Source organism: Brachionichthys hirsutus, unplaced genomic scaffold (genome assembly GCF_040956055.1).
Source record: "Brachionichthys hirsutus isolate HB-005 unplaced genomic scaffold, CSIRO-AGI_Bhir_v1 contig_1439, whole genome shotgun sequence".
Lineage (NCBI taxonomy): Eukaryota > Metazoa > Chordata > Actinopteri > Lophiiformes > Brachionichthyidae > Brachionichthys > Brachionichthys hirsutus.
The window spans coordinates 31,836-56,404 of record NW_027180550.1 but is presented as its reverse complement, the minus strand read 5'-3'; the positions used below and the strand labels follow the sequence as shown (position 1 = coordinate 56,404).

At 47.3% G+C, this 24,569-nt stretch overlaps 2 protein-coding genes across 2 annotated transcripts; both read left to right on the top strand.

Moving 5' to 3' along the window:
* The first annotated feature begins 948 nt into the window (after nt 1-948).
* On the top strand, nt 949-15,329 carry LOC137915922 (pleckstrin homology domain-containing family G member 4B-like). The gene is made up of 24 exons (XM_068759044.1): nt 949-1,002; nt 2,135-2,332; nt 3,125-4,649; nt 5,663-5,848; nt 6,555-6,678; nt 7,460-7,580; nt 7,694-7,780; nt 7,865-7,981; nt 8,522-8,620; nt 8,721-8,869; nt 9,245-9,383; nt 9,469-9,591; nt 9,777-9,974; nt 10,112-11,019; nt 11,187-11,436; nt 11,655-11,744; nt 12,231-12,455; nt 12,888-13,058; nt 13,410-13,587; nt 14,029-14,145; nt 14,223-14,477; nt 14,566-14,813; nt 14,965-15,019; nt 15,098-15,329. Exons 1-23 carry the CDS (start codon nt 949-951, stop codon nt 15,001-15,003), a joined length of 5,601 nt encoding a protein of 1,866 aa, XP_068615145.1. The 3' UTR covers nt 15,004-15,019; nt 15,098-15,329.
* A 690-nt stretch (nt 15,330-16,019) lies between these two features.
* Nucleotides 16,020-24,049, top strand: LOC137915923 (protein-glutamine gamma-glutamyltransferase 2-like). Its single transcript, XM_068759045.1, has 13 exons — nt 16,020-16,029; nt 18,470-18,649; nt 19,453-19,671; nt 20,244-20,362; nt 20,710-20,838; nt 21,004-21,181; nt 21,583-21,715; nt 21,991-22,094; nt 22,174-22,413; nt 22,739-23,014; nt 23,103-23,263; nt 23,347-23,483; nt 23,899-24,049. The coding sequence occupies exons 1-13, from the start codon at nt 16,020-16,022 to the stop codon at nt 24,047-24,049; spliced, it is 2,037 nt and encodes a 678-aa protein (XP_068615146.1).
* Nucleotides 24,050-24,569: the final 520 nt, after the last annotated feature.

The window sequence follows — 24,569 nt, the reverse complement described above, 5'->3', positions numbered from 1 at the left end:
CATCCGTAATCGCTCCAAACTATTCCTTTTCAAAGACAACTTGCACAGAAGGAAATCGAGCGTCTCGGTCTTGCACAGTCATTTCATAGATTTGTGCTGCATTGTGCATGACCTCGGGTTTATCTTTGAGGAATACAAAGTGAACGGCTGCAGTCAGCTCAGAGCAGCTGTGATGAATCACCTCTCAGCGCCGCCACGCTTTTCTCTTCTCCATTTCCTAATCTATTGTGACAGATGTGCACAAAGGAAGCATTCTCTTCCACTGAGGGCACCCAGCGTCTACAATAGATATAAAAGCTGCTGATTAGCATGAGCTAATTTTAGAGGTAATTCTCATGCGTGATTTGAGCAAAATCACTTTTTAATCCAACAACACTAAAGGTTTAGCTGCCGAGGCAAAGACTAAACAAAGCGGTGCCGGTTGAGTGCTTTGCTGGTTCATGTCGGGACCTCTGCCAAGGTTCGTTTGTCTGCAGGATTTCAGAACATGCTAATGCTAACTGTTTATATACGGTTATATATGTGTATATATTTACAAAAACCTTTTATCGAGGACCAAACATTTTATTGTGTGTGTAAAGTAATATCTATTTAATGAAAGGGCTCAGACTAATCTCAACGCTGTGTTCAATGACATCAGACAAAGCCAAATCCAAAAGTAAAAAAAAAAAAAACTACACAGGAAATGCCACAATGAACTGGCACAGAAAGGAAGGCGGAGCCGGAATCAATACATTGAAGCTACGCAAGCCGCAGGTGATCAGGCGATCCGGCCAATCACAGGCCAGGGAGAGACACGAGGAGCGGCGGGGCGGGTTGGAGAGGAGAGGGATGTGAGTCCAAAAAACTCAAGAGGAAACATATGTAAATGAAATTAGAACAACCTAAACAACCGCAGGAGGCCTCGGATGAACTCGGGGGGGGGGGGGGGGGGGGGGCGTGTTACCCATGAAGAAGCAGCCGAAGGGTGGCGCTCCTCCCCCACTGGAGAGAGCGGCGTGGGCGAGTTCTAAAAACAACTGGAGTTGAACTGGGATCATAGCAATGAGCAAAGACCACTGTTCTCAGAGAAGCAGCACATTAATGGTGAACGAGTCGCCGGAGTCACGCATTTGTGTTTCCACGCTACTGTCAGTGAAAGTGTCCCGTATCATGGAGGAACCAATCACTTCCCCGACGGCTGGCGGTTTGATCCAGCAGCATGTGTGTTCACACAGAACTCCACGTTGTGTGTGAATGAATAGATGACTTCTAGCTTCTAATCCTGGACCTCCTCCTTCATCTGGATTCACTTCAAAATGGATGAGACAAGTTTCATTACAAAGCCTCGAATCAAAGTGGACTCAGGGTCCCTGCAGAATCTTGCAGAGAGTTCTGGGTCAAAAATGATGATGATGATGATGCTGCTGGGCCGATGAAGGAGTAGTGCCCTTGGTGTACTCCTGCTCTCTGCATTCTCAACGATTCCTGACCCCGAGGTGTTTTCCTAAGAGTCCCGGCGCTCACCAGTGTGAGCTCTTTGAAGCTGCTGTGCTTGTGTTTAGCCTGGACCAGCCTCTGGTCCTCGTTAGGCCGTCAAACTAAATGAGGAAGGGGCTAGAAGAAGCCTCCTGTTGTGCTGGGGGAGGGGGGGGGTTAGCACAGAAGAGCATTGTGAACTGATTGCATGAAGCACACCAGCTGCGGTTTGAGATGAAAACCCGTCCCGAGCCAAAATAAGCATCGAGTGCATATTTGTGACTCGCAGCTAACGTGAATATTACTCCCGCCCCGCGTCTTTTCATTCCAAAGACATTTATCTGTCGTCATATACTAATTCTTTTTGTCATTTCATATACGGTGCAATCTGACGTATAAACCCATTTCAGTATATCCTGGCCAAAGATGAAACAAGGCGGTGTTTTGGTCCGAGTAAATCATCTGCAGATCAAGTTGAGCAGCTTTCCATTCCTGCCGCTCCAAACCGAAGTCCCGCTGCAGAACAAATAGTTGCTACGAAACAAAAGTTTTTTGAATGTCAAAGACATTTTAAGGGATATTTAAAGTTCAAAAAGAACTTTCTGCGTATTTTCGAAACGTTTCTTCTCAGTTTATCTTGGCCATGTAAACTTTGTTCACGCCTCTCGCCCATCAGAACCCGGACTCGTTGGACTCGTCCATCCAGAGCACCCTCTCGGCCCTCTTCCCTCCTTTCGAGGCCACGGCCCCCGTCGTCCTCGGCCAGCTCTTTCGCTCCATTGAGGAACGGTATCACGGCGATGCATTACAGTGCCTGCTGGACTTCCTGATCCCATCCAAGCACCTGCTGGAGAGCGTCCAGCAGGCAGCATGTGTGAGTATCAGCACATTTCAGGGCCTCACTCACGTCCTGTTCATGTCTTTGATGCGTCACCACCTCTTCTGTGCATTGCATAGTGGCTGCTATCTATGCCACCCTGGGTGCAGGTACACCCCCGTGGGACACGGGAGCAGGAACGGTAAAATATGTTAACAGGCTATTAAAAATACCAGCAACAATCTTTACTGAGCACTTTTCAAAACCTTAATATTAAAAGCTTCATAAGAGCAGCACAATTGAAACAGCAAATGCAGTTTGCACTAAATTCAAAGCAATTTCATTTTATTCATGAAGAACAGTTAAAAGGAAATTAAACGCTTAAGTAAAACCTGCTTTGACTCTCTAACAAAAGCATGTTAAACAGCAGGATTTAAAAGAAATGGCTGACTTGGCCAAGCTGACCTCCTTCAGCAGGATCATTCCGGAGCCTCGGGGCCCTAAATGTCCCCTTTCATCTTCCGACAGGCTCCTGGAACAGATGAAAGATCTCGTCCCGAGATCCTCAAATTGTGCCTTTTTGCAAATAACAGCGCTAAAAGCTTGTGAAAAAGTAAATATGTTAAAAGCTGCCCTAAAATACTATCTTGAGAACTAGTGCGAAGAAGCTGAAACTGGAGGGACGTGATTCCGTCTCTTGGTTCTCGCAGCCGTCTCCAAGACGCTCTGGGGCTGATCGATAGAATTTTAATTCAGGAAATGAAAATTCTGTTGCAGTATTATCTTTGTGAAGTTGTAAAAGTTGCAAACAGCATTACTCTGACACGCTGCTCCGGCTCTTTCCTCTAGGCTGGCTACTCTGATGTGCTTTTTCGCTGTGAAGGCTGGCCTCTGTGTCTCCGTGATAAAACTGTCATCCAGTTGGCTCCTGTGAACCCGTTGCTGTTGCGTCCCGGAGACTTCTATCTCCAGGTGGAGCCTTTCGGGGATCAGGCAGCTCGCATCGTGCTGAAAAGTTTGCTGGTGGAGGACTGTCGAGAAGTGGAGGAGACCCCCGTCCCAGAGACTTCCTATCCCTGTATCTTCACAGAAGAATGGCTGCAGGACATTAACGAAGGACGGCAGGGAACGCCCCTGTCCCGCTGCTTGCTTTGCACAGATCAAGGAGTAATCAAGTTGCCTTGGGCTAAAATTGCCATTCCAGAGTTTTTAGACAAGCCCAAGATCCTGACAAATGTTCACGAAGCTCCTCCTGAAGCAAAACACATCTCAGTTCCCTCCCATTTCAGCTCCTCCACGCTCCCAGTGGAAGCCATTTTCCTTCCCTCAAAAGACCGGATGTCTGCCTCTTTGAGACCTTTGAACTGTTCTTCCAAACTTGTCAAACTGGAGCATGAGAGGCGAACCTCCAAGTCATGCTCCAAGCCTTTAGTCAGACCCGTCGGCTGGGTTTCCCCGAATACGTGGGACAGCCAAGATGCATATCAAGAGAGTGAGGGTGATTATGTAGACCTTGTTGATATCTACAAAGGGAACCATGGAGGCAGCCGCGTAAACCCAGCTAATTCAGGTTTGTGCCAACCTGCCAGGCCAGCTCCGCCCACTTTGTGTGGAGGCGGCGCTCCCTGTGGATGCACGCTTCAGTATGTGGAGAAGCCTTGCGCACCATGCAGCCAGAGAAGGATGGGGCACGAGCCCGATGATCCAGACTCAAAGGGTCGGTACAGAGAGTCGTATGTGGCAGCGCTGAGGAACCCGGTTCCTTTTGAGAGAGGGGGCGTCGACCTCCTGGCTGCTCTGGGGGACGTTGGCCTTTGTGAAGCGGAAGAGCTAAGCTCAAAGGGTGCATCCAGGCCGAATAGAAATCGCTGCAGCCACTGCAATAAGCCCTCGATGAGTGATGAGCCCTGGCAGTGCTGTCGACCGACGCCGGGCAGCCGACAACCTCACCCCAAAGATCATCCGACAAGTTTTGAGTTGGAGAACCTCATGAAGGAACCGCCTGTGGTTTTAAAATCAACCCCTGGTTTGAGTCACTCTCAGAAAATTCAGATGAAACTTATTTCCCACCAACCCGGAGCGAGTCCCGGTGTACCGGCAGGGTCCGATTCGTCCTTGGAAAACTGTGATGGAGACATAAAACCTGATGCGATGGCAGAGGACGTGAAACCGTCTGGGAAACACAAAGCTAAGGTCCGGTCTCTGTCCAGTGTGTCGGAGACTTCTAAAGGAAGCCTGCCTCTCTACAAACTCAACAACAGGAGCTACAGCGACATCTGCCCTGAAACAATCACCGACATGATGCAGTGCGAGAGGAGCGAGCTCTCGGATCAGGCGACTCGGAGGCTGGAAAGACGCAAGTCCCCGAAAAACGGTACGCAGAGTGGACCAATCGGGACTGAGCGTTTAGACGCAGCTTTCATTCTCTTTTCATTTGCTCTCTTTTCTTTCTCACGCACCTTAAAACGTTTGTGCATCATCCTCACTCCACACGCAGACTTGTATTATGGTCTGTTGCTCGGTGGTCACAGGACTGCTGACCAAAACAGACTGCTTGAAACACAACCCTGACCCTTGCATGCCGGAGGGAATGCGCTCCACTGAGCTTCGCAGATTACCAGAGCTCTTTAGCAAGGGGGTCCAGAGCTCAGAGATCAGGCCTGAATGTCGTCCTCCCATCGCTGTCTGCATTCTACAACAGCATGGCTTCTTTCATGTTCCTCCCATCAAACAGGAAGTGAACTAAAGCACCACGGTGCACCCCATGAAAGAAAGGACCTAAACATTGGGTGTGTAGAAACAAGCGATAACAGGGAAGAAGGAGGCTTCTGTGGGCTGGGGGGGGGGGGCTCATGTCTCATGTCATGATGGGGTCTCGTCTGACATGCTTGTCACGGACTATTAAAGTAGTAAAGATAAAGAGCACAGGCGATGCATTGTTGACTCTAAGCAGAGATTTCTGAAATCACAGTATTTTGAAACAGGAATCACCAAATAAGGACGGTTGATTTAAACAGGCAAAGGTTGTTTGATCGGCTCCAAAGCTGATGTGAGCTGTTGCTCTAGAAACATATGGAGGATTACATTGGAGCACTTTCAATAAATAAATCAATCTGATTGATAAATTCAGAATCAGTCGTTTCAAGCAATGCTGATTTTGAGTTGGACAGCAGTTTCCCAGGAGCGGGCCCCGCCTGATATAAAAGCTTATTCTATACCACATAGTTTCTGCCACGACATCAGAATTTAGAGTTCCCCACCTGCCGAATCATGCTAACTCCTGCTTAAGAGAAACGCACAGCCCTCCCCAAAAAGCAGCATTTCTGATAATTATCCTTTATCTTTTATTGTGTGACATCAGATGAGTTTGTACCAATTGACCAGCAGGCTTCCTTACTTCGTCAGGTGACGCCGCCGCCGGCGCCACCACAGAGGAACCAGGCTCCAAACTCCAAATCTCAAGGACAGAAAAACCTTCAACATGTTCTGACACTCGGGAGTCTCCAGAAGCCAAAGAATCAAGTTTCAGAAGCATCAGTGCTCTAATTGAACTGGGCATGATCTGTCTGCCAGGTACTTTATTCGTTACACGCATTTATAAATAGTCTTGTTTGTATGTTTACTGTAGCTCGGTCTGTTAACCATGAATTAATTGTCAGAACACTCTAATTCTTTTGGAAAATAAGGTCTTAATGGAACCTTCTGACAAATTTGTAAAAAAATAATTTGCTCTAATTTATGTAATCTTTGCAAAATCCAGAATTTTTGCATGGAAAACGCAGATGCATGTTTTGGCTTGTATCTATTAACTTTTTCAGAAAAAACAAACAAACAAACTTGTGGAAGTCTTAAAATCCTGAAAGGGCATGTGTATCAAAGATGATACGTTTGGCAATAAAGGGTTAAATGTATCCCTGTTTTTGTTTAGAACGTCTATCTTTTAATTAATTTCACTACCATATGATCTGTTTGAATCACTTTGATGGTAATTATGTCACTGGTTTAAGATTTAAAATGAAATTTGAAAGCCTTTAGCAAAAACGGGGAGGATTTTGTTTTCACTAAGCTTCAAATGGAATCAATGGCAGAATCCGTGTGAATTTGTGCCATAGGGTTCACGCACTTTATGTACGGCAACATCTTCAAGCAAAATTCATCTCAGATTAGGGGCCTTGGGACAAACCTTACCTGGTGGGGTCTGAACTGTCCCCATTAAAGAATCCCTAACATGCAAAAGCTTTGTACTAATTATTTCATTACGTTTTCCTCTGTCCCTCAGGCAGCAGGGACAGGACGGGCAGGCCAGTGGTGGAGGTCCACACTGACAGAAAGGAGTGGGCAAGCCCTCTCGTGTCAGCCCAGAGTGTCTGCGACTTACTGCTGTACTTACACTCCATACCAAGGTACTGAAAAAACACCAATCATCGATATATTTATAAAGTTATTAGTTTGAGTAGTGCCTGTTCTGTGGAGAGGAAATCAAGTTATTGGCTCAAATCCCTGAACATTTTGTGTAATAAGATTTAAAACCACAAGAGGGCAGCAGATTATCATTCATCATGCGTCCTGCGTCCAAAATGGGCTTTAATTAAATGGTCTACTTTCGCATCAAGTCAAGTGATCCTTTATTGATCCCTTTCTTAACCATACAAACGAATAAACAATTGTAAATGCAGAATCACAATGTTAAGCAATATTTGATAAGTATTGATTAATGATCAGCTGAAAGTTACATACATTTGTGCTTACACTGATACATTCCAAGTGTCAAATGTGTGTCAACAGGCAACTGTCAAGCCATGCAAGAGAACACCTCACCCACTCTTTGTTTGCATTGGGCTTAATGGACTCTTAAAAAAAGAAGTGCACTATGAGTAGACTTCCTCTTTCCACAGTAAGGAAACAAAGAGTCTCTCAGCTGGCTGACTTCCAAATGTGTGGTATGCAGCGCCGTGCTAGGATTAGCAGCCGTGTCTGATGAAGACTCACAGTAACACAAGAAGGGTCCCTTAGAAGGCGTCTGTGAAGGGGAACAGAATATGTGAAGAAGAGAGCATGGCTGACAGAGATACAAAGAGATATACTGATGGTAGTGCAATAAAGGAATCAGCCGAAAAGCCTCCGTGTCCGTCGTAAACGTGAGCACGTTTGAATGTGTCCTAACAAGAGTCGATGGTTTGGCAGGAAAGACATTCGAGAGCTGGGAATGACTTTGGTCATCAATGCCAGGAGGAAGCCGCCTTCGCTTCATCTCTACAAAGCCCTGCTGATGGCCCAGGTTAAAGCTACAGGCCTGCATGCACATGTCAGAATCAGCAACACACACACACACACACACACACACACACACACCATTCCATTTGCGTCGTATCTACTTGACTTGATGATTTCACCCTGAGTTCTTGTTGGTAACTCCAGGAGCAGGCCCTCCACGCCGTCCACAGCGTCGTGATGCTGGTGGATAAAGACACTTATCCTCGACCTGAAAAGCAGCCCGGCCTGCAGGTCAGAGCCGGGAACTGGATTCAGTGAGATTTGACACGAGCGCTGTGCTTCAGGCTTATCTGTGGCTTTATCTTTGTCTACAAGATGGATGTGGTGACGTCTATGAAAGCCCTCAGCAAGACAGTCGAAGCTTCTCAGCTCACTTCTGACCTGGGTGGGGCCTTCGCTTACAGTCACTCTGATTGGCTGCAATTCCATCAGGTACTGAAAGGCACGGCGTTACAGCCATTTGGAGGAGATTCACCTCAAATGAATCACGCCTGGAATCATAATCAACGTGAAGTCATAATCTGTAATTATGCAATTTTCTTTTTATTATTGTCTTTTTCTTTACAAATTCAACCGCTGATCAAAGGGAAGCTGCTGAATATTATCATTAGCAGCAGTGTTTCTATGGGACAGGATCCCCTCAGCTCGTTTTTCAGTTACAACAATATCATTGCTTTTTGTTTCCGTCTTCATATTTTTTGTTTGTTTATTTTTCATTATTCTTAAAAACAACAACAATAACTTAGGGGTAAAATAAATACACTGTGTCCTGAAAGGAGCAAAGTCCTTTTAGACTGTCTGTGTCTGTCCCCGCTCCAGCGAGCAGCATCCCAAGTCTCCTGTCAGCCAGCGCACATCGGTACAGCTGCTGGAGCTCTGTGGCGCCCTCTAGGGGCAGAGATGCAGCACTTATTCCCCTTAGATTCATGGCGATGCATTTTAATTACGTCCACTTCTCCTGAATCATTTCAGAGACTGGTTTCGTTTATGGCTGACCTGCGAGGGGCAGACAGGCTGTTGCAGAAGGCCATCAAGAAAGTGGACGACTGCAGAAAGATGGACACTGGCCAGGTAGGAGATGCAGGCTGATGCTGTGAAGTTATGTGATTGTTATGCCCCCCACCCCCCCCCCACTCCCCTCACTGCATTGCTTTTGCTGTGGCCGCTGCAGGAGGTGCAGCAATGCATTCAGGAACAAAGAGCCTCAATGAAAGAGGTCCTGCAAGACGGTCGATTGGTCAGTCTGCAAAGAGAGGGAGGGGCTGTGCTCGCAAGGATGAAAAAAGAGGACTTCCGGTTTCCACATTCTGAGGACTACAGGTATAAAGCTATAATTAATGCGTCCAATCAGCATCGTAGCCCGTACACTGACATCACAGCAGCATCATAACATGTAGAACTGCTGAGATACACGCACACACACACACACACACACACACACACACACACACACGCACACACACACACACACACACACACACCGTCCTGAGTAGTCCTTTATTGCTGGACTTTTACAGTGGTACATTGAATAAAATAGTGTGCTGTGAGCGAGATCTAATATATATATATATATATATATATATATATATATAAACACACAGCTGTGAAAGAGCTAACACTTCTTGCCAACAAGTGTGTTTGATTTGGGCTAAAGTTTCCATTCGATTTAGTTTATTGGTCTCATCTTCCTCGCAGAGATGCTCTCGAGTCGGCAACAAGTCTGTACAACCAGCTGGACGAGAAGCTCCACACCCTGGTGATGAGGTCGAATGAATCACTGCAGCACCTGGAGCTCCTCTTCACCCTCAGGGAGACGGAGGCCAAAATCAACACGGTACGACCGGCTCTGTTCAGCTCACAATCCCAATCGACATCAAGGTCTGATACGCTGCAGCGACATTACTGTGTGGTTCTTCCAGGCTGGGATGTGGTTCAGCACGGAAGGTGAACAGAGACTGAATGACCCTCGTGCAACAGATGAAACTCTCGAGTCCACTGAAGAGACGCTGCAGAACTTTGATGTGTTTCTCAAACGGGCAAAGGTAGGAGAACAAGATAACAAATACCAACGAGGACGTCTAAAATATATTTCACTTCACAAGAAGTTCTCCCTTTTCCCCCCTCGACGTTTTAAACTTTTAAATGCTTGAACTGTAAACAGTTGATAGCAAATCGCGCTGACACGGAGGAGTAACAAGTCCACTTGACATCTTATCGTTTTTCTTAGGAGAACCAGCAGCACGCCCTTTCCATAGCGAAGGAGGCAGAGGGAATGTTTGGCAGAGGTGTCTCCAATCCGGCAGCAGATGTTTTCCAGACTCTGCTCAGCACTTTTAAAGGCAATCTGGATGATTTTATGCTGCGGGCAGAAGAGAAGTACAAAGATCTGGACGCAAAAGTGCAAATGCATCGCTTCTGTGAGCAGGTTGGTGCTCATCTCATCTACCTCATGCATGCAGTTTATCAAAACTGCCTTCTTGCCCCTTGTCTGCATATTTCTGACTGATTTATGTTAACCTTTACATTCGTAATGCTGAGACCCGCTCCCCTCTGCCATCCTAGGCGTCCTCCACGGTCAAAGAATGCAGTCGTTTCCTGGAGAAGGTAGAGCAGGGCTGCGACTCAGCTTCGACCCTGAGCACCCTCCAAATGTTTCAAGATAGATTAGGCGATGAATTCGCCACCCAGAACTTCCAGGCTCTGAAAACAAAGGTATGTGCCATGAGATCAGGGGCTCCGGGGGTGATGGGGGTGTGGAATGCAGCGTGGGTCCAGTGCCAGGAAATCAGACAGCGTCTTGAGACGATGCAGAAGAAGAAGACGAAGACGAAAGGCTCAGACAAGAACCAGATCCTACAGACTGCAGCAGACCCACAAGGGGATGGGATCGAGGAGGAGGAGGAAAGGGGTGACGTAGGCAAAAGTGAATGCCCCCCCACCCAGAAGCAAGCCACTGCTCCGCGCTCCAACAACCATCTGAGAAGGAGCAAGAAGGGCGAACCCCAAACACAGAACCGGATTGAAGCGGCTGCTGCAAATGACAAAACGACTCGTGTTCTTACACCAAACATCAACCGTCATCCAGAAAGCAAATCGAGGCCAAGAGAGCATCACAGCGAGGCGGATCTGAGGAGTACCGCCTCGGGCGACGGGGGCAGCGACTTTCCCTTTCAACAGCCGTTAGGTCGCTCTTTGAGTGAGGGGTCCTGCTCGAGCTGCCGTCTGACGGCCGTCTCGTGGTTTTCACCTTTAAATGTGAGAAACAAACACTGTCAAAGCAGGACACAGCAGCCGGAGCAACATCTGCAGCCCACCCAGCATCCGTGCGTCCCCCAGAATCAGTGTTTGGTGTCAGGTGTCCGCGATGGAGAGCAGCGTGAAGGACGCACAGCCTCAACCCAGAGACCTCAAGACTTAAGGACTGCAGAGACATTGCTCACTCCAGCACAAAACAATGGCAGCAATGCTTTGTAAGTAATGTCTCCCCTCCCTCAGCTGTTCACTTAGACGCCGCCCTGCATGCACACAGCTTAGCGTGTCGGCGTGGCGCTGCTAAACAACGAAGAAATACTGTGAGAGCCACAAATGGGGAACATCCGACAGACGATTGACTTCGGTTTCCCTGTATGTGGAGCAGGAAACTCCGGCGGATCATGGAGGAGCTGCTGGCCACGGAGAGGGAGTACGTGAAGGCTCTGGGCTACGTGCGCGAGCAGTATCTCCCCGAGCTGGAGAGGGCGGACGTCCCTCAGGACCTGAGGGGCCAGGGGGGCAGCATCTTCGGAAACTTGGAAAGACTGCATGACTTCCACAGACTCCGCTTCACCGATGAGCTGGAGGGCTGCATGAGTGAGCCTCTCCGAGTGGGACGCTGCTTCCTGCGGCATGTAGGTGCCACGTGCGCGACGCACCGAATCACAGTTTACTCTGTGCACGTGAAGCAATGTGGCGTAGCTTATATAAATAAAAATGTTCCTCAAGCCCATTTACTGGCTTCGTGACACACCGAGCTTTTAGCAGTCTGTCTAATATTAAACTGTCGCCCGGTGCTGTTCCTTCAGCGATAATGAAGACTAATGCTATTTCCTTTATCCTTTTCCTTCAGAGGGAAGGTTTTGCCTTGTATGCTCTTTACAGCAAGAACAAACCTCGGTCTGATAGTCTTCTCATCAACCACGGCCAGGCCTTCTTCAAGGTGAGACTCACTGCCGGCCTCTCAAGCACACGTGGATGTTGTTGAACAGGTGGAGAGCTCACGGCTTATCCAGGAAGTAGAGCGCCGCGTCGAGCTGGAAGTTCGATCGTCAGCTGTTTGGACAGTGTTATCATGCTGATGTTTACCTGAATGCTATTTCCGTATGTCCAACCAACATCTGCAAGTTAATGCTTACTGCAATGCATCATCATGAATAAAAGTTGCCTTTGATATTCTACTCAAAGCTAATTGCAAAAGAATTTGCAATGCATCAGAAACCTTTTGGGGGATTTCAGCGTGGACCAACGACTCGCCAGACATTTCTGCGGCTTTGCGGCTTGCAGAGCATCAACTTCTCTAATGGCTCCCTGCCTCTCCAGATATCGTGTTCATTCCACCTGCAACGCGTTTTGCTGAAGCTTGCGAGCTTCGAGAGACCAGCTCTCCGGTTCACAAACCGCGCCGTCTCTTCTCTTTGCATTCCAGCAAAAGCAGCTGAGGCTCGGGGATAAGATGGACCTGTGGTCGTACCTGCTGAAGCCCGTGCAGCGGATCAGTAAGTACAGCCTTCTGCTGCAGGACATGATGAGGGAATGTGGTGCGGGACAAAGCAGAGAGATGGCTGAGGTCAAGGCCGCTCTGGAGGTCATCCAGTTCCAGCTACGCCACGGAAACAACCTGCTGGCCATGGACGCCATCCACCACTGTGATGTAAGATGTTTGAGTTTATAAACAAGGAGGTGCAGAGTGATGCCTTTACAGCCTCTCATGCCGCGTTAGCAGAGGCGTTCATGGGAAGAGCAACAGGCACAAGCTTGGCTTTGTTATCGTTCAATAAATGACGTGAATCACGCACATTCCATTTGGCAATGCCGCAGGTAAATCACGATAAGATGAACGGAGGGAAGACGGGGAATGAGTTGCACATCTATCTTCTTTTCCATGAAATCCAAAGGGAGGTGCAGATGAGCTCAACGCCGTTAGCTGGACAGCAGAATTAAATGAAGTCATGCGGGTGTTGTGGGTCTGTGATTGGTCTGTGATTGGTCTGTGATTGGTCTGTGAGTGGTCTGTGATTGGTCTGTGATTGGTCTGTGACCACAGTAGATAACTGTCAGTTGCATTTTCCCTGGTGCTCCGCAGGTCAACCTGAAGGAGCAGGGCCAGCTGATTCGCCAGGACGAGTTCTTAGTCACATTTAGGAAAAGAAAGTGCTTCCGTCACATTTTTCTCTTTCAAGAACTCGTCCTCTTTAGCAAGACCAGGGAGACGGATGTAGGAAATGACACATACATCTACAAGCAGTCCTTCAAGGTAAATTGCCAAACATGCACGTACACAGTAATCGATGTGAAGCAGCAATAGAAGTGTTGCAATGCAAACAAGTCAATCCAAGAGAATTCATTATTGGACACGGCAGCTGTTTATCAGGAGTTTGGAAACGTGATCAAACCTTTAATATTCAGCTCGATATCACACTTTAGGTATTAATAGCGCGGACGCATCTGAACATTTGAATATGTTAAACATAAATATAAAACGACAGTGAATTACTGTCACAATTGGATCCATTCAAATGGGCACCTCTCCGTGTGCCTTTCCAAACTTCACAAGCTGCTTTCGGTGTCCTGAAGCCACCCTGCGTTTGTCTCTGCTTGTGTTTAGACCTCAGACATAGGCCTGACCCAGAACACTGGTGAAAGCGGCCTGTGCTTTGAGATCTGGTTCAGGAAGAGGAAAACCCACGACACGTACACGCTTAAAGCAGCTAATCGGGAGGTGAAGCACGCCTGGACCAAGGACCTGGAGCGGATCCTGTGGGAGCAGGCGGTAAACAACCGAGGTACCAGCACGTCCATGCGAACACCAGCGGGTGCATTCTGAGTCGACTCGTTGCGTCCTTGTGTCAACATGAAGACGTTGTCTCGTCGACGCGCTGGGGGACTTTCCAGTGACCTGGTTACAGTCTTTCAGGACTGGAGACAATCAAAGGGCATCACATCACAACCGTTTCCAAATACGCACGCATGAAAGTCATCTTGTCATACCTGAATAAGGCCTGCGTGAGGCGTGCAATGCGACGGCTTCATAATCATTCAGTCCTGATACCCATAAGCCATCAGGCCTTCATAGTGGAATAAACCGACTCTTGAAACTGGAGCCCCTCGGCTGCTTTGATCTATTCTGGGCGTCGGCCACAGACACTACAGTTACACGAATAGCAGTATTAATATCGCCGTCCACCACGTGCAGGTTTACGAGGTTTCTTTTGTGCTTTGATCAGCGGTTCGCATGCAGGAGAGAGTGTTCATGGGAATCGGAAACAAGCCTTTCATGGACATCAAGCCCAGTGACGCCGCCATTAGCGACAGAGCCATCGACTATGTGCTGATGGGAAGAGGTACGACATGCTCCCTGGTTTTCATTTTGGTGATCGGGGTCGTTTTTCCCACTTCCTGTCTTGTATGATCTCTACAGAACACAAGGCGCTGTCCTCGGTGGGATCACGTGGATCTCAGGACGGACTTCCTGCAGCCCGGCCAAAATCTGCAGGTTCAGGAAGCAGTTCGTCCTCCTCCTCGTCCTCTGGGAGGGGCTCTCTGCCCCCAGTGGGATATCTGTGTGGGTCGATGCAAACGATGGGTGCGGGAGGCATTGTAGGATACACATCTCCCCCAGGAGCGCCGGAGGAGGACGACCTGGACCACGAGAGCGGCAGCCAGAACTTACTGTGTAGGATTCAATCCAACGCGTCCTTAGCCCAGGCGACTGCCCACACTGATCTCAATCTGTCCAATGTGCACAAATGTCTTTGTTGCAGTGGACAGCTCCGAGTCCTCCGGGGACAGCGTGAGCGGTTTCAGCAGTTCCAGTCACAGCTTCCACTCTGCTATTGGAGGAGAGGTGGAGGACACGCCTTCGGTATTTGCTTCTGCCATCGTCGTTAAGGATGCGGCGATTGCTTATCGAGCTGAAGCCTCTGCAGGGATCCAAGAAAATGATCTGCCAGCATCGCCAGCGGCCGCCAAACCTGACGGCCGCCACGCCACGGCACCGTCCTGCTGCAAGGTGCGGGCCACAGCTCGTAACCAGGAACTGAGTCACATCAACGTGAAATGCAAAGTTTTATCGTCACAGATTGATTCGTCACTCACTTTTCCCACGTCAATAATCAGGCCCCGGTTGTAACATTAAAATAACGCTTTCTTCAATGTCCCAGGTTCAGGAGAGCACTGCTGGGAAATCCACAGAGGTGTGACCTGTGAGAAACGAAGGTGAGGATCGTTGTTCAGCAGCCACCTGGAGAAAGAAAGAGCGTTTCAATTCAATGATTTTATTATTTCCTTCTGCAGATTTGGAGAGAAGAGAACTAACAGACGTCCTTTTATACCCGCTGTAACTGTAATCCATTACCACTGTGTAAATAGATGCAATGTCACTGAAACAATAGCTGTGCACGTACGTACACTAAGTGTAACTAATGATGGTATTTAACAGGAAGCATTGGATGCATTTGTTCTTTTTCTTTAACCAACTGTATCTGTACATCATTAAATATTTTCATAATTGTGTATTGTACAAACACAAGAAACACGAATTAAAACATTCTGCCTGATTTGATTTCACGGCTTCAGTGTGAAATCAGCAGGTTTTTTTTATTTTATTTTACATTAAATAGTTCCTCGTCTTTTCCTGTCGTGTCTGATCATCACTTCTGACCTCATGATAACGTTTCACTTGCGAAAAAATGATTTCAGGATCAATTAGGATATTTTACACGTAGGAAAACCAGGCCTGCATTGGCAAAGCGAGGTTCTGTTATTGAGTGGGTCTGGACAGAGTTTTTATTAATCACATAGCTGAAGGAGCCAAGCGAATACTCCTCAGAATACTCCTCAGAATACTCCTCCAGCCGTGTGACTGGCTTCATCCAGAAACACATTTGAATCCAGCAGCTCTTTATTATTATTATTATTATTATTTGCTGAAACGTTTCTCATCAAACGGATCTGAAGGCATTCAAACATCCTTAAAGAGAACCGTCGTCACCATGGAAACCACAACACACGCCAAAGATAAGTTATCCGGATGAAACGTTGCCAAAGGTTTGCGCGCTGACGCACGCACACACGCACGCCTGAACACGCGCGGCGGGGGCTGCGTCCTGTTTGTCTCGGGGAGGGTCGCGTCACGCCCACTGCGAGTAAAACCCAGATAACCGCGTGCGCGTGGGGTGACACGGATCTCCGCGCTCAGCAGGACGCAGCTGCAATCATGACTCAAGGTGAGTTTGATCTCGTGTAATTAGTGAAAACTAAAGTTCCAGTTAACGGAGAAGTTCTGATCTTTATTTATTAAACGTGACTAAATATTCTGACACTAAATATTAAACCGGCTCATTCACTGCGCATCCGAACAGCAGTTAAAGAGTTAAACGCGGCTTTCATCTCATTATCGAGGAGGCTTGTTGTCGCTGGACGTCCAGCAGACTGTCTAAGAATAACGAGCTAAACTTACCACCATCGCGCACATCATTACGCACGACCAGCTGCGTTCAGGGCTGCGGGAGGATCCCTTCCAAGCATGCGTTCATCAAACCTCTCAGGACGAGTGAAATGTGTCATCCCGTGCGTGGACGGATGCGTGACGCGGGAATCCAACAAATGCTGCTGCGCCCCCCCCCCCCCCCCCCAGGCTTGCTTTAAGTCACCCCTAAAGGTCAGCATAGTTGTTGACCCTTGGGGCAAAAGGTGTGGAATACCAAAGGCGCCTGAGAGGGCGGCTGTTGGGTGCGCTTTGGGAGGAAAGGCGTTCACTGAGTGTCTCTAACACTAAAGCTTCGATGGAAATGCTCATTCTGCATGACGGTCGCTGCAGCGATGCATGGCCAGCAATGAGAGCATCATTAGGACGTTTCTGTAACTCTGTGACGCGTTCAGGTAACGCCCTGAAGGACTGAAAACGCCTCTCCTATGATGGGAGATGACATATTTATTATTCCAGGGTTTAGATAGCATCTAGTTTACCAGCAGCCGGATTGTGTTTGCATTTCCTTATAAGGCCGATGCTGGTCCCGGCGCTTCTCGCTGGTCCCGGCGCTTCTCGCTGGTCCCGGTTGGTGAAGTGGGAGCGAAGCATGGGCGTCTGCTCTACGTTACGATCAGTGAGGATCGAGAATGATCATTCTCCGGCCCCTCCTTTCATGTTGGAGCGTTATGTTGCTGCAGCCCTACAGAAAGAAAGGGAACCGTCGCCTACAGCGAATTGATTTTCCCTAAAATGATGGTTTGGAAGTCGATTAAAACACATTTCCCTCAATGCCAATTATGGAACCACAAGAAAACCTTAAATGACTGCAGAGCGAATGATGTCAATGGCTTGTGCTGTTCCTGAGGGTTGTGGGTCACATTATATTAGTTTGGTTTTTTTCATAGTGTGTAAGGACAGAATCCATTTCATTGGACTCCCTCTTCCGTTGCGGTGCAAGTCCAATTTAACTCCTCTCTCTTCCAAAGGAAAAAGTGGAAAACCCATCTGGATTTGTTGGGCCGAAGTGAGATGCTTCTTTTTGCTTGATGGATCCAATACGCCAATTAAACGAGGCCATTTTGAAATGTGGGATCAAAGATGATGGAGTATGCACAGGATAAAAAGTGAAGCCTTTACGATCCTCTGACTACTCGGTGGGGTATTTCCAGCTGTTCCAGAAAATGTGGTGTTGCCATCTTTAGGGCCTGTGCCTCATTTAGCCACACGAACATGTCTTTAGGGTCAAAATGAGTAAAGCATCAGCGTATGGCTGAGGAATGCTCCCTGCGGATTTCATGTGAAGCAGCAGGAAGTCTTAGCCTCTGCGTGCTCAGACTTGACACTGCCGGAGAGGTTAAAATGACATAACCTTCCCAGTCTTCAGGGAACGGGAGCATGGTAGAGACATCATTTGGGAGGGCCCGGAATTTTCTTACAGGAAATCGGAGGGTGGGATTCAGTTTGACACAAAGAACCCTTGAGAGGAGGAGGAGTGGCTGCGAGTGTGCAAACTTCACGGGGAGTGACTTCTCGTTAAATCTACTCATGAAGGCCCGTAAAAACCATAAATAATTACAAGTGTCCTGAAGTCAACCTTTTTATTAAAAGTGCACTATTTGTTGCAAACAGAACGGACCCGACGTGAAGTCATTATTGAAGTTTGCTGCACGTAGACATTGTAGGAGGGCTGCACATAAAAAAAACCATCGGATGAAGAACAGACTAATTACCCAACGTGCAATAATTCACTTCCAGTCTACCATGCAAAAGCTACTTGCTGTTGTAGGACCATGTAAATTCTACAGAATAGCCCACATACAATAATCAACGATACATGCATAATGCACACACCATCAAAAATAATGAATTTCCCCACGTGAGAATTACATTTTTTTTAAGGACGGTGTCCTGAAACTAAAAGTCCTCCCTGGACATCTACATGATGCTCCAACTGGGTTAAGAGCAAAACGTGCCAGAAACGCACAAGCGAGACTTTAGAAAGAATATTCTGGAAGAATCTTCGGATTTGTTTGCATTAAGGATTCTTAAAAAATAACCACATTTACAAGGTGACAAGGAGAGTGGCTTGAACGGCCGGCGGATGCCACTTGCTGTCCAGCTGCATTGCATCATCAGACTTGTATAAAGAACTAAAAAAAACACCCTTTTCTCCATTTTATTTCTGCTCTTTTAAGCCCTCGACATCGAACGCTGGGACTTGGAATGCGAGTTCAACAACATGGACCATCGTACGGATCTCAACGGCGTGGACCGCCTGATCGTGAGGAGAGGCCAAACATTTACGGTCAGCCTCTACCTTCGCTTCGGAAGCTACCAGCCGGGATCCAGCTCTCTGGACTGCGTTGCAGAAACAGGTGCTGATCTTTCTTTAGCACTTCAGCAGTCGCCGCGCTCCTAAAATATCTACAATGATTTGCACTTCATAAATGAAATGCATAAATCCTCCTTGTTCTGCATAGCAAGTGGAAATAATTATTAGACAAAGCTTTTGGAAGTATAAATATGTGCTTTCTGATGAATTTGGCTTGAAGTATTAATGTAGTGGTGTCCTCCCATCCAGCAAGGCGAGGGTGGAACAAGTACGGCGTGTTTCTGCTGGCTGTGTTTTCCTCGCTATCTATTGTAATTTCAACGATGAGACAGGAAGCTCTGGAGGAAAAGGAAATCGTTTTCCCCGATTATACCGCCACGCGGTTCTGGTCGTAGCACGCACTGTTGCCGTTCTGCTCTTGTTAATGGCCTTAAATGTTATTGTTGGCAGCACCGTTTTCAGTGTTCTAATGCATTTCATGTTCATGTTTGGATCTACTTTTCATGTGGAATATGATAAGACATCGTCAGTTGACATCACATCCAACTGTTTAGACAGGAAGTGCTGCTGCCCAACGGGAAGCCGTGTGTTTAATGGTAGATAACGTTAGCAGCGGCTGAGAGTAAAGCATGTTTGGGCTGGGATGGAGAAAACGCTGGCCAAATGCACCGAAAAGAGTCTTTTGGAAGTGACTTTTAACTGTCTTACCAGAAATTAAATCTGAATGGAGTTAGTTGGGCCGTAAATGACTGACACACGATTCCAGACATGTTTGAACTGAACTTGTCATTTAATTTGAACTGGTTGTTTCTCGGGACCCGACCATACGTTTGCTGTCCCACACAGGCCCCCAGCCCTCGGAGCAGTACGGCACCAGGGCCGCCTTTGGTCTGTCTGACAGCATCGACACGTCCCGCTGGAGCGCTGCCGTCACCAGCCCCCCCGGAGACACGGTGGCCCTGTCCCTCTGCTCTGCCCCCGACGCACCCATCGGCCGCTACACCCTGACCCTCGGGCGGTCGGGACGGATTGACTTCATCCTGCTGTTTAATCCCTGGTGCTCAGGTGGGTGGAAAGATCAGTCATCTAGCCGTCATGTAGGAACCATGGTTCAGTCCAGACTGGAGGAATGACGGGAGATATGTTTTTTTGTTTTTTATTTTATGGGAGGTATTTTTATATCTAGTATACAATAACACCACTAGCCAGTTGGTTTATTATCCCATTACATTCACAAACAGCGTAATCATTTAGTGTCATGATTATTTAACCCAAACATCGTGTGAAACGTGAATTTGAAGTTTTACAGGTAGTTTATTTTCTTGGCCGGGTGCATTCTGTTCCGAAGGTTGCCAGGACTCGGCTGTGATGTGTGTTTTAATTAATATACGGGAATAGTTCTGCAGATTTAGTTTCTGATGCTAATGTAAAAGGTAAACGGCTTCTGGCTGTAGATTACAACATTGAATGAGCAGAAATGAGAATGATATTAATCTTATCAAATGCAAGAAATTGAAAATTGTGTTTGACTGAAGAATGTCTCGTATATAAGCTAAGTAGAACTCCAAACAATTGGAACCAGTCAGGGTATGAATTAAAGCATTGATTGTAATGCTTATGATGTATCATGGCAACAGGAGATGCAGTATACATGGATAATGAGGAGAACTTGGCAGAGTATGTCCTGTCTCAGGATGGAATCATCTTCCGTGGCAGCTACAAATATCCCATTCCAAATCCCTGGAACTTTGGGCAGGTACAGACACAGAACGCATCGGCATCAAGCGATTTAGGGGGGATAGTATCGTGACCGTGTAGAATCCAGACCCGATAACGTGAGAGTTGTGACGCCATTTCCAGCCGCTCCTGTGAAATCTGATGCAGCTCATCATTATTGCAGCGACAGTTTTACAGCGTGGTGCAGTACATTAATACTTCAAGGCTTTACATGGAGCCGCCCCCCTGCACTGACGGTCACAGCCCCCCCCCACACAATGATTTACAATAGCAGTAATAATCATATAATAATAATAATTAATTAACAATAATTCTATTACTCACAGACGACAAATAATGAGCATTATTCCTTTTTTAACGCAACAGTTTGAAAGTGGGATCTTGGATGCCTGCCTGAGGATTCTGGATATGAACCCCAAATATCTGAGAAATCCGGCTAAAGACTGCTCAGGGAGGAGAAATCCCATTTATGTTTCCAGAGTGCTGAGCGCCATGGTAAGACGTTCGCTTTGCTCCAGTGGGAAACACTGAAACATTCACCACCCCGTGTGTGAGTAGCGAGCTTGTTGCCCTCCACTAAAAGCCTCTGCCATAAGGTCTGAGGGCTAATAAGTGCTGGAATTGAAGGTCCAATTAGAAATCCTTACCTTTGCCTGTCAGGTGAACTGTAATGATGACAACGGCGTGCTGATGGGGAAATGGACAGAGGGCCATGAGGGAGGCGTCAGCCCCATGTTCTGGAAGGGCAGTGTGGAGATTCTGTGCAATTGGAGCACACAAGCCTGTCGGCCTGTGCGCTATGGACAGTGCTGGGTGTTTGCTGCAGTGGCCTGTTCAGGTAAAACATCACACCTGATGGGATTACGTAGAGAGCAATATTTACCTTGGCTTGTTAAAGGTGATGAATTTCTTGAAATAAGTATCAAGCCTTTAATTCAAAGACTCTAATAAACTGAAAACTGCGTAGATGATCTCGTGTCTAATAGACTGCAATCTAGAAAGCACATATTTAAACACAATATGATGTTAACCAACCCAGACTAAGATAAATGTATTTGTATTACTATTACTGAGGACTAAATATGTCCAGACAAATGCAATTCTGTAAATAAAAAATAAAATAAAATGTATTTATGTAGAGCAAGCGATAAAAATAAAAATCCTAATTTGTGATAATCTTGCTTTGTACAGAGTAATACCAAATTGATCTTCATGTGTATTATTTTCTGACCTCATTAGTTTCCAGAGCTCTCGGCATTCCCTGCAGAGTCATCACCAACTACCTGTCAGCCCACGATTCCAACAGTAACCTGGTGATCGAACGCTTCATCGATGAGAATGGAGACCTGTCTAAATTCACAGAAATGATCTGGTAAGAGCGGCTAGTTGAAGCCTCAGCTCCTCTGCCCTCTGGCATGCGCGTGAAATCAGAGCAGGTCAGACGCGTTGCTCATCTCAACGGTGTCTTGATTTGATTATTAAATCATTAAATGTGATTTTTATCATACCGATAAGAAATGTTATATTGGCCAATCCTGACGGGAGAGATTTGCACTGCAGAGCTTTAGATGGGATCCAACTGAAGTCGGACAGTTTGCAGTATCTTTGGGAATGAGATCAGAAACATTCCAAGTATTTTCTCTGTAGGAATTATCACTGCTGGGTGGAGAGCTGGATGACGAGACCTGACCTGAAGGCCGACTTTAACGGCTGGCAGGCCAGCGACCCGACACCTCAGGAGAAAAGTGAAGGTGAAGAACGTGCTGCATTAGAGGCCGCGTTTGAGAAGCACGAAGGAGGCGCCGCTAACGTTCTGCACTGTCCTCTTAGGGGTGTACTGCTGTGGCCCCGTCCCTGTAAGGGCCGTCAAGGAAGGTGCCCTCCTGTTCAGTTATGATGCCCCATTTGTCTTCGCTGAAGTCAATGCCGACGTCAATACTTTCATGAAGAGAAGAGATGGCAGCACCTCAAAGGTCACCTCTGCTACGGTGGTGGGCCAGAAGATCAGCACCAAGAGTGTGGGCAGCGATGCCAGAGAAGACATCACTCACCTGTACAAGTACCCTGAAGGTAGGAAGTACTGCTGGATGTACTCGCTCTACCTGTAGAAAACCTGAAAGCACTGCTGGATGTACTCGCTCTACCTGTAGAAAACCTGAAGGAGGTATCATTAAGCTTGATTGCAGATGTATATTGTTCTGTCAGATGCGTATCTAAGTTTTACACCCCTCCCCCCCCCCCATCAGAATCGGTTTATTTCTCCAGCATACATTCTGTAAAGTCGACCAGACGCCTGCGTCCTCACTCAAACGGGGAACTCGCCGTGTTAAATATGTAGACGCTGCCCCTTTAAGAGTCCAGCTGTTGCCTGGTTGCGTTGCTTCTGTCTCGCCAGGCTCGGATGAAGAGCGCGCCGCTTTCCAGAAGGCCAACCACTTGAACAAGCTGCTGCAGCAACAGCCGGATCGAGACCTGGACGTTGCCATCAAGGTTGGACCGGGCATGAGGACGGGCTGCGACTTCGACGTCTTTGCCGTGGTTACTAACCGGTCTCAAACCGCCAAGAAGGGTTGCCTGCTGTTCGGCTCCTGTGCCACGTCCTACAACGGGTCTCTCGGAGGGAACTGTGGCTTTAAAGATCTCCTCAATGTTGAACTGTCACCAGGAGCAAGTGAGCCAAGCTGTCTTCCGGTGCCTCCGTCAGTGCTCAGAAGGCTTTGTACTGTTAGTATTTCATGTGTTTTCCCTGTTCTTCTAAGCGAGACGAGTTCCGCTGAGGCTGAACTACACCAAGTACGGGGGTCTGCTCACCGAGGACAACGCGATCCGTCTGGCAGCTCTGCTGCTGGACTACAACACCAGAGAGTCATTCCTGGCCGTGAGAAACATTGTGCTTGAGAATCCTCGAATCGAAGTCCGAGTGAGTCGAATACGTGATGCGACGCTTGAGACTCTTTACTGCGTTCATCGTGCTGTAACTAAAGTGGCGACTGTAACCTGCAGATTCTGGGTGAACCGAAGGCGAATCGGAAGCTGGCCGCAGAGCTCACCTTACAGAACCCTCTGCCGGAGACCCTGGAGGGCTGCTGCTTCAGCATCGAGGGAGCCAACCTCACCGGGGGACAAGTCGTCTCTCACAGGTTAGAAATGATCCCTCTGAAGTCGGCTGAACGGATCCACCGAAGCACCGTTTGTACGGCAGGCAGTCGTACAAACGTGTGTGCATTTCATAACGATGCCGACTCGGTGCCCGAACGTCTCCTGTTCAACCAGACGGCTGCCACAGATGTAAGGGTTAAAAAAGGAGGAGTAAAATAAATGACTAGGTTGCTTCCTGTAAACGTCTGTTCTCCATTTGACTGGCAGACTCTGAGACATTCGTTATAGACGTCTGGCTGGACATGTCGTATTGAGTCGGGACAGAAGCCAGACCTGCGATTTAGAAAGCAACAGCATCTGCCTCGTCTCCATAAATAGTCAGAAGTGCCAAGTCGTTTGTAATTGAGTGTCTAGATTTCAGAGTTCAGATCTGATGTTTACTTATTTACCCCACAGGCTGGCCTCCTCAGTCGGTCCTGGGGAAGACGCCAAGGCGAAAATTTACTTCACTCCCACCCACTCTGGGCTCAGAAAGCTGGTGGTTGACTTTGACAGCAACAAGCTATGTCACGTCAAAGGCTATAGAAATGTTATTATCGGGAAATAAAGTCTTCTTTATTCTCACTCTTTTTTCAGAACTGCCCCCCCCCCCCCTCACTGTACCCCTTTTAAAAAAGATTAGCTACTTGCATTTTGGCGGTTATAATCCATGAAAGACATTTCGATCTAACTCAAATCTATTTCCATTTTTATTCGCATTAATGCGTTTTTAAATGTGACACGAGACTCCTTTGTCTGCATTGACGTTCATCAATTCCTGTTTAAAACAATTCCTTTGTGCTTTTTATTCTCACAATCAAAGTGATGTTTAGTGTTTGATGTTCTATCTTTACTTTTTCAGTGCACTATAATTAAAGGCAATTAAGAGTTAAAAGATGTGTCTCAATAGCTTGTGTGCTACTGATGAAACAAATCGAACTATCTTTTATCGTGTTTGACAAACTGCATTTGAAAGGATGACGTATCCATTTTGTATTTGCACAAAAAGAATCTTCCTTGTTCATGGCAAGCTACTCTTGTGCTCCTGGTCCTGTAGCATATAAAACGTTTTGGTAAAAGCACATTTC